The sequence below is a fragment of the Cyclopterus lumpus genome, chromosome 12, assembly GCF_009769545.1.
Source record: "Cyclopterus lumpus isolate fCycLum1 chromosome 12, fCycLum1.pri, whole genome shotgun sequence".
Classification (NCBI taxonomy): Eukaryota; Metazoa; Chordata; class Actinopteri; order Perciformes; family Cyclopteridae; genus Cyclopterus; species Cyclopterus lumpus.
In genome coordinates, this window is record NC_046977.1 from 2,851,609 (window position 1) to 2,867,878 (window position 16,270).

General features: G+C 43.0%; 2 protein-coding genes across 10 annotated transcripts in view; one reads left to right on the forward strand and one right to left on the reverse strand.

The window, feature by feature from the left end:
* The first annotated feature begins 581 nt into the window (after window positions 1–581).
* pargl (poly (ADP-ribose) glycohydrolase, like) lies at window positions 582–11,989 on the forward strand. 7 transcript variants are annotated; one of them, XM_034547125.1, is made up of 18 exons: window positions 582–734; window positions 1,431–1,493; window positions 1,915–1,998; window positions 2,222–2,544; window positions 3,378–3,503; window positions 3,638–3,724; window positions 4,021–4,092; window positions 4,172–4,258; window positions 4,865–5,025; window positions 5,241–5,320; window positions 6,852–6,924; window positions 7,018–7,093; window positions 7,211–7,358; window positions 8,231–8,309; window positions 8,380–8,488; window positions 9,683–9,779; window positions 9,865–9,993; window positions 10,088–11,989. In XM_034547125.1, the coding sequence occupies exons 2-18, from the start codon at window positions 1,433–1,435 to the stop codon at window positions 10,192–10,194; spliced, it is 1,899 nt and encodes a 632-aa protein (XP_034403016.1). In that variant the 5' UTR covers window positions 582–734; window positions 1,431–1,432; the 3' UTR covers window positions 10,195–11,989. The 7 variants fall into 7 exon arrangements, with proteins under 7 accessions (XP_034403016.1, XP_034403019.1, XP_034403017.1 ...); XM_034547128.1 differs by having other exon boundaries at window positions 2,243–2,544; XM_034547126.1 differs by having other exon boundaries at window positions 1,936–1,998.
* Window positions 11,990–12,819: 830 nt separating this feature from the next.
* ogdhb (oxoglutarate (alpha-ketoglutarate) dehydrogenase b (lipoamide)) overlaps window positions 12,820–16,270 on the reverse strand; it is a 16,645-nt gene continuing 13,194 nt past the window's right edge. For all 3 annotated transcript variants that reach the window (XM_034547240.1, XM_034547242.1, XM_034547241.1), the window contains 8 exons: window positions 15,974–16,101; window positions 15,384–15,562; window positions 15,213–15,284; window positions 14,589–14,714; window positions 14,383–14,455; window positions 14,137–14,288; window positions 13,342–13,496; window positions 12,820–13,204 (listed from right to left, as the gene is read on the reverse strand). In XM_034547240.1, the coding sequence (XP_034403131.1) occupies window positions 13,087–13,204; window positions 13,342–13,496; window positions 14,137–14,288; window positions 14,383–14,455; window positions 14,589–14,714; window positions 15,213–15,284; window positions 15,384–15,562; window positions 15,974–16,101 (1,003 nt within the window). In that variant the 3' untranslated portion in view covers window positions 12,820–13,086. The remainder of the gene's footprint in view (window positions 13,205–13,341; window positions 13,497–14,136; window positions 14,289–14,382; window positions 14,456–14,588; window positions 14,715–15,212; window positions 15,285–15,383; window positions 15,563–15,973; window positions 16,102–16,270) is intronic.

Genomic DNA, 16,270 nt, shown 5'->3' on the forward strand with positions numbered 1-16,270 from the left:
ATTGTATGTTTTTTTAAATATTGTATTATTATTATTATTATTATCTTGATTAACTATGATATTGACATGAGAAATAGTACACATTATTTTGTGGTGGTTCACTGCTGCCACCTTGTGTTCAAAAACTCCACCAAACGCAGTATTGATAATATTTCAAATCATTCTCAATATGGCTTTAATTAAAAAGAGCTTTCTGAAAGTATTAGTACTCTATTGTATATTTCTACACAGCACCATCTACCGCACTACATTTATTTAATTAATTAATGAGTTAATCTGCAGATTAGGATTATTTACACAAAATAATAATTCAATATTAAATGATCATGTGTTATTATTAATTAACCAGCCAGCTGTATATACAAAAATAATTGAAATAAATGAAATCCGCCTTTATCAATACATTAATGCATCAATAGTTATGATATATATATATTTGTTTTAATTAAATATCCAGTTTTTTTGTTTAAACGGGAATAAAGTGGCAGCTTCTGAAATGAGTTCCTGCTGAGGATATTTAATATTAATATTATTATATATAATGTTAAATATTATTGAACGTGTTCGCGTGTAATCAAAGTACACAACGCAGTTACTTTCGATTTCGCCCCAAAGTGAAAGTGACTCTCGCTTCGAGCGCTCGAGACGTCGTCGCTGCGTGTTCGTGGACGAGCCGTTAAAGTGAAGATAATCACGTGACACCTGACCGCATTAGTGGAAGTGTTCGGGTAAAGGTGAGTACCTGTACCTGTTGTTACAGCGAGAGGAGTTTATCTGCTGCGGGGACGTCGAGTGTGTGCGTCGAAGAGAGGACTGCGTGTACGTGTGTACGCGTGTACGTGTGCGAGTAGGCGTGTTTGTGTGTGTGTGTTTTTGTGTTTTTATCGTGTCTTTCTGCTTCTAAATACGACTGTTGGAGACATTAGTGGAATAAACAACCTGGCAGGAAGTCAGATCCTTTATTTACTTTAAGTTTCAACATCTCATGTAGTGTTGGTTCTAGCGCCCCCTGTGGACTAAAGCGGTACAGCACCAGGGTCCCTTTAGAAAACCTCATTCAACTGCAGCAGGTGTCCGACAGTGGTTTTCTTTTCCTCTAAGGTGTGTAAACAAGTGGCATCTTAAATATGAGTTAGTTTAAATGATATTCTTTTTACCCCAGGAGTAAGTGTCTCAAACCGTCCAGACCGACCGTCCTAAACGAATAAATAAATAAACTGAATTAAAAACATTTCCGCTGTTTAAAAAAACTTTTTTTTAAGGATACTGTGTGCTCAACAGTTTAGGTCGGAAAAGGGTATTACAGTATTTCTTTAACAGGTAGTTGAACCATCCTGCTCCTCCCCAAAATAAAAAATAAAAGCTCACGTTGACTTCCACACTTTCCTTTTTATTCCACTCACCGTCATGTTCTGTGTCTGAACCTCCAGAGATGGCCGAAGGCAACGACAGCTCCCAAGAGAAAGATCTGATTCAGTTTGACGAGAGCTCAGGTCAGGCCCGCTCCTCCTGTCCTTACCGTCCATGCCTAATGTCCTAACCGTCCATACCTAATGTCCTAACCGTCCATACCTAATGTCCTAACCGTCCATACCTAATGTTTTAACCGTCCATACCTAATGTTTTAACCGTCCATACCTAATGTCCTAACCGTCCATACCTAATGTTTTAACCGTCCATACCTAATGTCCTAACCGTCCATACCTAATGTCCTAACCGTCCATACCTAATGTCCTAACCGTCCATACCTAATGTCCTAACCGTCCATGCCTAATGTCCTAACCGTCCATATCTAATGTCCTAACCATCTATACCAACTGTCCCAACCATTGGACCATAAACCATGAATAAAACTTGTCACAAATGTCATTGACTGTCTGTCTACTGTTTCCTTTTTATTCCACTTACCGTCAGGTTCTGTGTCTGAACCTCCAGAGATGGCCAGACGCAACGACAGCTCCCAAATGAGAGATCTGATTCAGGCTGACAAGAGCTCAGGTCAGGCCCGCTCCTCCTGTCCTTACCGTCCATACCTAATGTCCTAACCGTCCATGCCTAATGTCATAACTGTCCATACCTAATGTCCTAACCGTCCATATCTAATGTCCCAACCGTCTATACCAACTGTCCCAACCATTGGACCATAAACCATGAATAAAACTTGTCACAAATGTCATTGACTGTCTGTCTACTGTTTCCTTTTTATTCCACTTACCGTCAGGTTCTGTGTCTGAACCTCCAGAGATGGCCAGACGCAACGACAGCTCCCAAGAGAAAGATCTGATTCAGTTTGACAAGAGCTCAGGTCAGGCCCGCTCCTCCTCCCCCACCTCCTCCTCCTCCTCCTCCTCCTCCTCCTCCTCCTCCACCACCCAGCCGTCCTGTTCAGCAGATGTAAGCAGTAGACGGGTGAAGGCGGCGAGGATGCGGACGAAAGACGGCTCTTCCTCAAGCTGTCCGCTGAAAAAGCTGAAGTATCTTCGACAGTGTGACCTCAAGCTGGGACGTCTGACCTTCAGCAGGACGCACAGTGTCCTCGTAGATGTAAGACTTTGTCCTTCCAGGAACTGAGTACATCTACTCAAGTACCGGTGCACTCGATATCCGTTCAAGTGTACGATATATTTAGGATATTGTCCCCTCCTCAGACCTTTCTGACGGGACCTAAAGACGTTATCCACGTTCTCCATTGACGAAACCAGTGATTTAACCTCTCAGGAGCTGCTGGCCTCCTGCCGCCTCCTTCTGGTAGTTAGTATTGTCTGACTTTGGTGTTTTAAAGGGTTAGTTTGGCTTCACCAAAGTCACACAACAACACAAACTATCTAACGGATGAGGGGGGGTGGGGGTATAGACCAGCAACCACCGTGTCAGCGAGGTAAAATTACAGTTTCCTTCTGGTAGCTCTGGAGAGATCGTAACAGCCCCGTCAGAAACAAAGATTGTGTCTCACGGCAAAGTAAACATAATAAAAATATTCACAATACATTGTACTCTTAAACTGTTCAATGGGGGCCTTTTATTTTAGGAGTGTTTGCCATATTCCAAACTGTACGTCCGCCGTAAGAAACACACTGCATATGAATACCCGAACCCTTCCTTTAAAGCACCAATACCACAGTTTAGAAGTACTTCATTACAAATCCTGTGTTTAGATAAAGAACAGCAGTATTATCATCTAAATGTACTTCAGGTATCCGCAGTAAAATGTCTCCTATGTGACATCATTAATTAACACTGAAGCATCAATGGTAGTGTTGTAGAAACCTTTAGCTACTTTATTTACAGTCAGATAGTTTAATCCAGTGGTTTCCAACATAGGGGTCGGGCCCCCCTTTAACTTTGTTTTTCCCCTAAATAATACATGTTCTTCTCAGGTGGATGAATTCAACTGTGGAAAAGGAGCCGTGCCTCAGGGAGGGAAGGACATGTGGCACGGTAACTTTGTGAAAATGCCATGTTCACCATCGAGCATGATGGTCGTCAAGTTCGGCCACAAACAGGTGCGTTTGAGGCTCTTCACCCGGTGGACGTTGACCTGTTAAATAAAAGATACAATGTACACATGTCGTCATTGTGTCAACACGACAACATCTGAACAAGTTCCTGTTATTGAGTGGATCTCTTCTGTCGGCAGCAAACGAGCCGGTGGAGGTGGGAAGTGATCTTCAAGAAGCTGAGCGCTCTGGCCGAGAAGACGACAGCGAGCGCCGAGGATGTGGAGGTGAAGCCTATTTCAAGCACCTGTCAATCACTCACCTATAACACCGCTACACTGTTGCTTGTTTGGCTACATCTTTGCACTGCTGTTTTGTTACTTTTATTATATTTTATATAAACATATATTATTCATATGTTTTTTATATATAATATTTCCTCTTGCGGGAATAATAAAATATAAATAAAATAAAATATTTTAATTAAGTATCTATGTAGTATATATAAATGCATCAAAAGACAAATTAAAATTCCTTGCGTGTATAAAACCTGTAATAAACCTGATTGTGTCTCTGTCACTAGAAAGCCATCATGAAATACAACCCCAAGTATAAAGGCCAGTGGTCCTTTGATGCCCTCTACAGCTTCGTAAAGGTCAGAGGTCAAGTTTACTTTAAACCATTCAACCGTCTAAACTCTACAACAAGAATAAATCCTCATATTTTGTTTCCAGGTTATCCCGAAGACAGAAAACGACTTCACCAAACTGTTCCCGAAGATCGCGGCGTTGGCTCTGAAGCTGCCCGAATATGTGAAGAAGGTATGAAACTCATACTAAACACACATTTAAAATGAATACTGCACATTTAAACCCGTAAAATAACTTTAAAAAAACAAAAAACATAATATATTACAGTATATTAGTTTGTGTTAAATATTTAAAAATATATATATTTTTTTAACCCTGTGTATCTGTCTTTAGTTCATAATAAATCCTAATAAATAATACATCCTAATTATATAATAATGTTATTTCAGGCCATTAATTTCAGTCTATTAAATAAATAAAAATAAATTCAGTCTGTTAATTTACCCATTAATCATGTTTTGGGTGAACCCCTGAACTTAAAATACAAATCCTTTAAAATACAAATAATGTTTTTTTTAACCCTAGATTCTGCATTTAATTCACAGAAATCCTAAATATATAATAATTACATTTCATAATTATTTCAGACTATTAGTTTCAGTCTTGTATAGGATTAAAAATAAATTCAGTCTATTAATTCATCCATCAATCATCTGTTTAAAATCCCTTAAAATATCATAATTCAATGTATTTTTTAAACCCTAGATTCTGCATTTAATTCACCAAAACATCCTGAATATATAAATATGTACGACTTGTTTTTAATAACACTTTCAGGGCCTCCCGCTGCTGAAGAAGGGAAACACTGCCGCCGTCACTCTGTCGCAGGTTCAGATCTCCTGTCTGCTCGCCAACGCCTTCTTCTGCACCTTCCCATACCGCAACGCCACCGGAGCCACCGGCGAGTACGGCAGCTACCCCTCCATCAACTTCACCAGGTCAGAGACTGTGTGTGTGTGTGTGTGTGTGTGTGTGTGTGTGTGTGTGTGTGTGACCTGCTCCCTGTAGCTGTTCTACGGTGTGTGAATGTAACGTAACTGTAAGTCGCTTTGGATGAAAGCGTCAGCTAAATGACATGTAATGTGTGTGTGTGTGTCTGTGTGTGTGTGTGTGTGTGTGTGTGTGTGTGTGTGTGTTAACTCTTCATTCTCAGGCTGTTTGGTCAGTGGTCGTCACGGAAGAAAGAGAAGCTGAGAGCCATCCTCCATTACTTCCATGTGATGACGGACAAGCGTGAGTTCAACCTCCTCTTCCTCGTGTGTGTGTGAGACAGTTCAACCTCCTCTTCCTCGTGTGTGTGAGACAGGTGAACCTCCTCTTCCATGTGTGTGTGAGACAGTTCAACCTCCTCTTCCTCATGTGTGTGTTAGACAGGTGAACCTCCTCTTCCTCGTGTGTGAGACAGTTCAACCTCCTCTTCCTTGTGTGTGTGTGAGACAGTTCAACCTCCTCTTCCTCATGTGTGTGTGAGACAGTTCAACCTCCTCTTCCTCGTGTGTGTGTGAGACAGTTCAACCTCCTCTTCCTCATGTGTGTGTGAGACAGTTCAACCTCCTCTTCCTCATGTGTGTGAGACAGGTGAACCTCCTCTTCCTCATGTGTGTGTGAGACAGTTCAACCTCCTCTTCCTCATGTGTGTGTGAGACAGTTCAACCTCCTCTTCCTCGTGTGTGTGTGAGACAGTTCAACCTCCTCTTCCTTATGTGTGTGTGAGACAGTTCAACCTCCTCTTCCTCATGTGTGTGAGACAGGTGAACCTCCTCTTCCTCATGTGTGTGTGAGACAGTTCAACCTCCTCTTCCTCATGTGTGTGAGACAGGTGAACCTCCTCTTCCTCATGTGTGTGTGAGACAGTTCAACCTCCTCTTCCTCATGTGTGTGAGACAGGTGAACCTCCTCTTCCATGTGTGTGTGAGACAGTTCAACCTCCTCTTCCTCGTGTGTGTGAGACAGGTGAACCTCCTCTTCCATGTGTGTGTGAGACAGTTCAACCTCCTCTTCCTCATGTGTGTGTTAGACAGGTGAACCTCCTCTTCCTCGTGTGTGAGACAGTTCAACCTCCTCTTCCTCGTGTGTGTGAGACAGTTCAACCTCCTCTTCCTCGTGTGTGTGAGACAGGTGAACCTCCTCTTCCATGTGTGTGTGAGACAGTTCAACCTCCTCTTCCTCATGTGTGTGTTAGACAGGTGAACCTCCTCTTCCTCGTGTGTGAGACAGTTCAACCTCCTCTTCCTTGTGTGTGTGTGAGACAGTTCAACCTCCTCTTCCTCATGTGTGTGTGAGACAGTTCAACCTCCTCTTCCTCGTGTGTGTGTGAGACAGTTCAACCTCCTCTTCCTCATGTGTGTGTGAGACAGTTCAACCTCCTCTTCCTCATGTGTGTGAGACAGGTGAACCTCCTCTTCCTCATGTGTGTGTGAGACAGTTCAACCTCCTCTTCCTCATGTGTGTGAGACAGGTGAACCTCCTCTTCCTCATGTGTGTGTGAGACAGTTCAACCTCCTCTTCCTCATGTGTGTGAGACAGGTGAACCTCCTCTTCCTCATGTGTGTGTGAGACAGGTGAACCTCCTCTTCCTCATGTGTGTGTGAGACAGTTCAACCTCCTCTTCCTCATGTGTGTGAGACAGGTGAACCTCCTCTTCCTCATGTGTGTGTGAGACAGGTGAACCTCCTCTTCCTCATGTGTGTGTGAGACAGTTCAACCTCCTCTTCCTCATGTGTGTGAGACAGGTGAACCTCCTCTTCCTCGTGTGTCTTTACAGTAACGAGACCGAACGGTCTGGTGACGTTTGAGAGGCGCTGCTACAAAGCCACGGATATGCCCAACTGGAGATGGTGATAATAATAATAATAATAATAATAATAATTATCACTATTATTATTAAAATACGCAGTTATAAAAGTGTACCTCTCTTTCGTGTGTGTCAGCTGTGAAGAGAAGATGAATGAGCTTCACGTGGCGTCAGGCGGCACCATCGAGACCGAGGGGGCCGGTCTGCTCCAGGTGAGGACTGACGGGGAGCAGCCGGTTCAGCCCGGAGCACGTCTTTACACACTGTGTGTGTGTGTGTGTGTGTGTGTGTGTGTGTGTGTGTGTGTGTGTGTGTGTGTGTGTGTCTAGGTGGACTTTGCCGCCAGCTTTATCGGTGGAGGGGTTCTGGGTTCTGGTCTGGTGCAGGAGGAGATCCTGTTCCTCCTGAATCCAGAGCTCATCGTGTCGCGCCTCTTCACGGAGAAACTCGGGGACACCGAGTGTCTGATCGTCACAGGTAGGAACACGGATCGGTTAGCGGTTAGCGGTGATCGGTTAGCGGTGATCGGTTAGCGGTTAGCGGTGATCGGTTAGCGGTTAGTGGTGATCGGTTAGCGGTGATCGATTAGCGGTGATCGATTAGCGGTGATCGGTTAGCGGTGATCGGTTAGCGGTGATAGGTTAGCGGTTAGCGGTGATCGATTAGCGGTTAGCGGTGATCAGTTAGCGGTTAGCGGTTAATCGGCAGAAATCAATTGATCAATAGAGGATTCACTCGGTTTCATACGTGAACTTTGTGGATTTGGTTTGTTCGACAAACAAAAACAAAACGTTTAAAGACGATATCTTGATCTTTGAAGAAATGCTCGTTTTACATCCACGGCGGTGGATCAATCCGCCCATTAAAATAGTTCCGAGCACATTCCCTCTCCGGATGTTTCGTTTCCTTCTATGAAATGTCAGATGGAAGTAATCGAATAATTTATGATGTGAGAATATTCTCCTTTTCTCTATTTTATATCATTGTACACTGTTACTTTTGTTCACTGTTTACATGTATTTATATTTATATATTTTTTATTTGCACACGGGTAATGAAAACAACAACGCTTCTCTCAACAAATGAAGAAAAAACAAGCACAACAAATAAAAATAAAAGAATTAAATGAAAAAGAAAAACATGTGGTAAAAAAAAAAAAAATACAGATAAATACAAGAAAAACAACACTTGGAATAGGAAAATAAAATTAATAAATCTTTAGATGAATAATTTTTTTGAAAGAACCTATATGTGTTTTTAAAGATGTCCTCAGGAACCAATGGGCGTAAGGCAGCGGGCCTCAAACAGGAAGTCAGACCCCTCTGACGGTGGGTTCCTCTGTTTTTCAGGCTCGCAGCAGTTCAGCCGTTACTCGGGCTTCGGGGACAGCTTCGAGTGGGCCGGCCCTCACCGAGACCACCTGGGCAGGTACGGCCGCTGCTCCGCGTTTCTGGTGTTTGAATGCGTGTTTCCTTATCTCGTCTCTCCGCCGCCGCAGAGACGACTGGGATCGGCAACAGAGGCGGATCCTGGCCATCGACGCCACCAACTTCAAACACCAGAGGGATCAATACAACATGACCAACGTGACACGGGAACTTAACAAGGTGATCAATCCTCCATGTCATTATTTTACCAGGATCATAATTATATAATATATGATAATATATTTATATATATTATAATATATTTATATATGGGGCTGCACGGTATTTATGTATGGGGCTGCACGGTGGTGTAGTGGCTAGCACTGTCGCCTCACAGCAAGAGGGCCGTGGGTTCAATTCCCGGTCGGAGCGGTCCTTCTGTGTGGAGTTTGCATGTTCTCCCCGTGGCAGCGTGGGTTCTCTCCGGGCTCTCCGGCTTCCTCCCACAGTCCAAAGACATGCTGCAGGTTAATTGATCTCTAAATGTCCCATAGGTGTGAATGTGAGAGTGAATGGTTGTATGTCCCTACATGTGCCCTCGATGGACTGGCGGCCTGTCCAGGGTGTCCCCTGCCTTCGCCCTATGTCAGCTGGGATAGGCTCCAGCGCCCCCGCGACCCTAATGAGGATAAGCGGTATTGAAAATGGATGGATGGATAATATATTTATATAATAATAAAATATATATAATATATTATTATATTATATATATTTATATATTACATATTATATAATGTAATTATATTATAATATATTTATATAATAATATATACGTATAATATATAATGTAATATTATAATATATTTATATATATATAATAATATATTGATATATATTATATTATATTTTTATAATAATAAAATATATATAATATATTATTATATTATATATATTTATATATTACATATTATATAATGTATTATTATATTATAATATATTTATATAATAATATATACGTATAATATATAATTATATAATATATATTTCATAATATATATTATAATATATAATGTAATATTATAATATATTTATATATATATATAATAATATATTGATATATATTATATTATAATATATTTTTATATTACATAATATATAATATAAAATATAATGACCATACAGTGAAAACCTATATATAGAACAATATATGGGAATACATACTAATATCAGATACGGTTCAGATATTTGTTTTCTGTATACATTATAATGAACCATATTTATTATTCCGTTTGAATATTATTATTCTTTCTAATATATAATTATTTTTTAACTTAATTTTAATTGTAGAATTAGAAACAGTTTTATAAAGACACCAAAAAAAAAGGTCAATTGTCTTTCAATCGTGTCCACGTGGTTCTTCTGGTGTCCCTGAAGGCGTACTGCGGATTCAAGCGTCGCGAATCCGACGAGCCCGACATCGCCACGGGGAAGTGGGGCTGCGGAGTGTTCAACGGAGACCCTCAACTCAAAGGTATTTCATGGACCATCCGCCCATCGATCCCCAACGATTGAGACACACTTGCCTTGAGCTTCCCCCCCCCCCTTTGTGAGTGCAGCCGTGATCCAGCTGATGGCGGCGGCGAGGGCGAAGAGAGGGTTGGCCTTCTTCACCTTCCAGGACAAGGAGCTGAAGAAGGGCCTCCAGCGGACGCACCACACGCTGGTCACCGACGGAGCGACAGTCGGTGAGAGGGTTCGGGGGAAGCGACTCAAACGTTCGCTCGTTGTTGGTTTAAAAAAAATTAAAAATACAGCTTCTGATTTTGCTCTCCGTCATAGGACAACTGTACAGCCTCCTGGAAAACTACTGTGCCGTGCGGAAGGCGTCCGAAGCACATGTGAATCTGTTCCAGTTCCTCTCGAACACCTCCAGGAGTCGCCTGTGAGGACCTGAGGAGTCAAGTCCACGTCCGCCTCTTAATTTGCACTGAAAAAAACTAATTGTTTGAATGCATAAAATTAAGAAATGTTCTTGATTGCGAAGATAAGTACCTTTCCATGATAGCGAGTTAAAGGTTATTATTTCTAAACACAAAATTTAAAGTTGGCCCGACCTCTAACTCCTAAGTCTATGAGATGTGTTGAAGCTGCATTCTCTCTCCTGACCACCAGGGGGGCGACTCCTCTGGTTGTATAGAAGTCTATGCTTCATGTGTTGAAGCTGCATTCTCTCTCCTGACCACCAGGGGGCGACTCCTCTGGTTGTATAGAAGTCTATATAAATGACTCTACTTCTCTTGATTTATTCCCTCAGTAAACATTGTAAACATTAGTTTTTGGTCTCAATCTTTAGTTTCAAGTCTTCTTCAATACAGAATGATTTTCATTTAATAAATTATGATCCATTTGGCCTACAAACGTCTGATTACGTAGACGTTTTAGCTTAAATTAGCTGCACCCTCCTATGTAATAAAAAGACTTCTTATTTTCAGGTGATCATTATTCACAGTAGTTATTAATATTATATTCCAATCTTGCCTCCCGGACTGAAAGTGGAAGCTGGTTCCATAAAAGAGGAGCTTGATAACTGAAGGCTCTGGCTCCCATCCTATGTTTTAGGATATATATGTATACATACACGTAATATAATTATTGATGCAATAAAATGTTTATCACTTACAGCTCATTTTAAATACCAGTTTGCAGCAGTAACAGTAACGTAGTAAACGTCTCCAACATTAAATCCAGTGGAGGAAGTACTAATACCACAGTTTCTGAATAACTGCGTTTCAAAAAAATTGTAATAAAGTAAACAACGCTCAGCATCAGAATATATTTTAAGTACTCTTTGTGCAGAATAACATATGTTGTATTATAATTATTGATGCAATAATATGTTCATCACTTTGAAGTTGCAGTATTTTAAGTATGTTATGTACTGCCAGGTAGTATAATCTATAATAAGACATCATTTAATAGTTGGCTATATTATTTTAATTATAACATTTAACCTGCAGAGGAAGTTAAGTTATCATATAAATGTAGAGTAAAAAGTACACTATTTTAAAGTAGTAGCAAGTACTAGGGTAGTACCTCAAAACACACAACAAAATAAACAGAACGCCAGGAACCACAATCTTTATTTATCCAAAACATGCGACACTTTATGAAAATAAATACATCCCGACAAACGTTCAGCTACTAAACCTTCGCCCCCCCCCCCCCCCACATATCGTTTAAAACAATCCCCAGTATTGCATTCTGGGAGAGAAAAACAACACTTTCAATGTTAAATATGCAGCTGGTTAGCGTAGCTTAGCATCAAGCTAGCCTGGCTCACTCAAAGTAATCGGACGGGTAAATCCGTTAAAAGTCACTTTTACACTTTGGGTTTTTATAAAACGAGTAAGTCAAGAGTTTTTTTTTAACAATGCTACATTTATGTTAAGCTAAGCTAACGGACCGATAACAGAATGCGCGTATTTTTCATCACGCTATTTAAAAAAATAAAATAATCGATGACCACGTTTACGTGCGCACATCGTTCTGAAAAAGACACAATATTCAAAACTTGTTCAATGGAAATTTATATTCCGCTATTATTCATTCAAACTCCGGGTAACGTGACCTTTGGTGGACATATATATATATATATGTGTATAGTGGAATATTAGTGGGCACGTAAACGTAGTAACTTCCTCTGATTGTCCTTCAACTAAAATAAACGTTCTATAAAATCAACCACGGATCAATAAATGATTCAAAATGTCTGTTCAGCAGGTGATTGCGTAACGTATTTTGGTTTTGATTATGTGCATTATTATAATTATTATCGTCAATATTATGAAATTAATATTAAATAAAAGTCATAATAAAAATTGTGTATAAATTCGTACATTCAACGCCGGTGAACTTTTGTTTCTTTCTTTCCCCGCATTTTTCTTTTCTCCTACTCCACTTGTCTCCTACTCCACTCGTCTCCTACTCCACTCGTCTCCTACTCCACTCGTCTACTCCACTCGTCTCCTACTCCACTCGTCTCCTACTTCACTCGTCTACTACTCCACTCGTCTCCTACTCCACTCGTCTCCTCCACTTGTCTCCTACTCCACTCGTCTCCTACTCCACTCGTCTCCTCCACTTGTCTCCTACTCCACTCGTCTCCTACTCTACTCGTCTCCTACTCCACTCGTCTCCTCCACTCGTCTCCTACTCCACTTGTCTCCTACTCCACTCGTCTCCTACTCCACTCGTCTACTCCACTCGTCTCCTACTCCACTCGTCTCCTACTCCACTCGTCTACTCCACTCGTCTCCTACTCCACTTGTCTCCTACTCCACTCGTCTCCTACTCCACTCGTCTCCTACTCCACTCGTCTACTCCACTCGTCTCCTACTCCACTCGTCTCCTACTTCACTCGTCTACTACTCCACTCGTCTCCTACTCCACTCGTCTCCTCCACTTGTCTCCTACTCCACTCGTCTCCTACTCCACTCGTCTCCTCCACTTGTCTCCTACTCCACTCGTCTCCTACTCTACTCGTCTCCTACTCCACTTGTCTCCTCCACTCGTCTCCTACTCCACTTGTCTCCTACTCCACTCGTCTCCTACTCCACTCGTCTACTACTCCACTCGTCTCCTACTCCACTTGTCTCCTACTCCACTCGTCTCCTACTCCACTCGTCTCCTACTCCACTCGTCTCCTCCACTCGTCTCCTACTCCACTTGTCTACTACTCCACTCGTCTCCTACTCTACTCGTCTACTACTCCACTCGTCTCCTACTCCACTCGTCTCCTACTCCACTCGTCTCCTCCACTTGTCTCCTCCACTTGTCTCCTACTCCACTTGTCCCGCCTCCAGGTGGAACGCCGCGTCCAGTAAACGCCGCAGCTCGGCGAGGTGAGTCGGTTTGTTCCCGGTAGCTGGAGCCGCCGCGGGGTCACGACCCGCATACCTACACACACACACACACACGCACACACACACACACACACACACACACACACACACACACACACACACACACACAGGTGAGCATTCCCGCGCCTCCACCGTGCTGGAGATGCCGGCGGCCATGCTTGTTCTCCTCACCGGACGGGGCGCGTGCGCTGGATGGCGGTGCGGATGCGGGGCTTGACGTAGTCATAGTAACCCTGGTTCTTGTGCTCCTCCTGGCACCAGACCAGGTCGGCGGTCGGGTACCGATCCGTCTCCGCTTTCACCAGATCGAAGGGGAACGGCGACAGCTGAGAGGAGGGAGGAAGGCTTCTGGGTGATCATGTGACCCGTGGGTGCTCACGCAGGTATTACTTTGATACTTGATGAGGCAGGTTCAGTTATGAGAAGCTGATTTATGGATATTTATTCACACGGACATTAACAATATCTAGTCTCTCCCTCCCTATAATAATAGTTATTCTGCTTGTGTGCGTGTGTGTATATATATATATATATATATATATAATGAAAAAATTTATTGCGGATTCTTTATCGAAATAAAAATGTTGGTAATTTTCCTAAATTATATTTTGTTATTTATAATTTTGACGTCTTTACATAAATATATTCTATTAATTATTGTGACATCTTTTCTAAAATATATTTTATTATTTATTATTGTGACATCTTTTCTTAAATATATTTTATTATTGTGAGGTCTTTTTCTAAAATAAATATTGTATTATTTATTATTTTTTATGTCTTTTCCGAAATATATAATTAGTTTTATTATTATACAAGAAATATATATATTTTTCCAAAAGGAAACGTAAACAAACACAAACAAAATATTTCTCAACACAGCTGCCATAATGTGAACGAAGTATACTATAGAGTTTATATTTAATAAGAGTTCAGGTGCCCCCCCCCCCCCCCCCCCGACCTCACCTGTTCCACGCGGACCACCGCCACGGCCTCCTTCAGGCCTCGGTTCTCACGCTCTCGGATCAGTTCGTAGTAGATTTTGCCGGAGCAGAAAACGACTCTCTTCACCTTCTCCGGGTCGCCGTCGTCTGGGATTAAACGCCTGAAGTGTGTGGCTGCAGGAGGGAAAGGGGGGGGGGGGGGGGGGGGGGGGGAGGTTATCAAACAGACGGCGCTTGGGAGGACAAGAGGTTCACGACGTCTCCGTACCTGGAAGCATGTCGTCAAAGCTGGACTTGGCCTCCGGGTGGCGCAGCAGCGACTTGGGAGTGAACACGATCAGCTGAGGAGGTAAAGAGAGAGAGAGGGAGAGAGAGAGAGAGAGAGAGAGAGAGAGAGAGAGAGAGAGAGAGAAGACGACCTCCGTGACCTTGAAGCACCAATCGTCGCGACCTTTACGTCCTCACGTCACTCACGGGCTTCCTGAAGGGCTGCAGGATCTGCCGGCGCAGGACGTGGAAGAAGTTGGCGGGAGTGGAGCAGTTGACGACGATCCAGTTGCAGTCGAACAGCTGACGCACCGCGAAGTCCTCCGTCAGAGTCTGACAAAACACACACACACACACACACACACACACACACACACACACACACACACACACAGTACTCTCAGGAAGTAAACAACGTTGTTTGTGTCATGTGACCCGGCATCTCGAAGAGGAAAAACAACAAATGTATCCAGACATCAAAGCAGATGGATTGAAAAACAGCATCATTATGACTTCTCATCGCTTCTCTGGTCCCGCCCCTGGTTCTGATTGGCTAATCGTAAGTCCCGCCCCCCCCCCCCCCCCGCCTCGCCTCGCTCATTCCTCGATTACTTCATGAGCGTATTTTGTGCTTTTTGACTCAATCCTAGAAAGTTTATTCTCCGATGTTCAGTTTCTTTCATGTCGGACGTAAACAGGAAGTAGAACGTTGTGTCACTTTGATACTGAACAGAAACTGGGAGCAGAACTTATATCTGTGTAAACATTTATTTTTTTTAAAAAGGTAATAAATACGTTCGATTTAGCTCGACGCTCCTGACATGAACTCACAGGGAAAACATCCGGGTCGTCGTTGCACATCTGCAGAAACCGTTCGGTACGGGCCGACGAGTGCTCCGGACCCTGGGGGGGGGGAGGGGGGGGGGGGGGGGGGGGAGAGAGCGACGTTGAGAAAACACTTCAGAACCGATGCGTCGTGTGTTTCCTGGCGGCGGGTCGCACCATGCCCTCCAGGCCGTGAGGAAGCAGCAGCACGATGCCGTTCTGTCGGACCCACTTGGACTGACCGGAGCTGATGAACTGGTCGATGATGCACTGGGCCGTGTTGTGGAAGTCTCCAAACTGGGCCTCCCACAGCACCAGTGCGTTGGGACTGGCCATGGCGAAGCCCAGTTCAAAACCTGCACACACACACACACACAGAGGAGGCGGAGCCAATGAAACACATCCACAGATTGCACCCTCGTGCATCCCTTTGAAAACATGGTTATAAGTTATGTATAAATTCATTCATTTTCACAACTTTAACCCTTTAAAGGCCCGTTTGTTTACATAATGTCACTGAATTTAGTTTCTCTTGTTGGGAATGAAATCAAAGATGGTTTATAGGAAGTGGACGCTGGTTTGTGGATGATTTGGAGCCTCGAGTTCTGAGTTTTGGCCGTCGCCATCTTGGCTTTTTTAGCAACCAGTGAACAGGAAGTGACCATATATGGACTGAGGAGTGACAGAGGGACGGCGAACACAGCTGAAGGGTTAACAACTACGTTAAACAGCTATGCGAGATATTTCAAAGCGTTTGCGTTCCTCACCCAGCACGCCGTACTCCGACAGAGAGCTGTTGCAGACGGTGTACGGAGCTTGATCCGGGGAGATGAAGTTCATCGGGATGCAGATCCTCTTGTCAACGTTCTGGTCGTGGAGAACGTGATGTCGATGGCTGAAAACAAGGACGTTTTGATTTCTAGAACGTTTGGAATTCAGCAGTTCAGTCAAAGATTCTCCGATTTGTTGTCACGTGGCCGTCGGTCTCAGACGGATCAAACACGACGTCACAGTTTCACCGAGAAGCTCAGAATTTTATGTTTTTGACGCAGTCTGGTTAAAGC

Excerpts from the sequence above, each read along its gene's own strand:
- pargl (XM_034547125.1), top strand. The coding sequence starts at position 1,433 with ATGGCCGAAGGCAACGACAGCTCCCAAGAGAAAGATCTGATTCAGTTT. Across the intron at positions 3,504-3,637 it reads TCAAGTTCGGCCACAAACAG|CAAACGAGCCGGTGGAGGTG; the intron begins GTGCGTTTGAGG and ends TTCTGTCGGCAG. Across the intron at positions 7,359-8,230 it reads CGAGTGTCTGATCGTCACAG|GCTCGCAGCAGTTCAGCCGT; the intron begins GTAGGAACACGG and ends TCTGTTTTTCAG.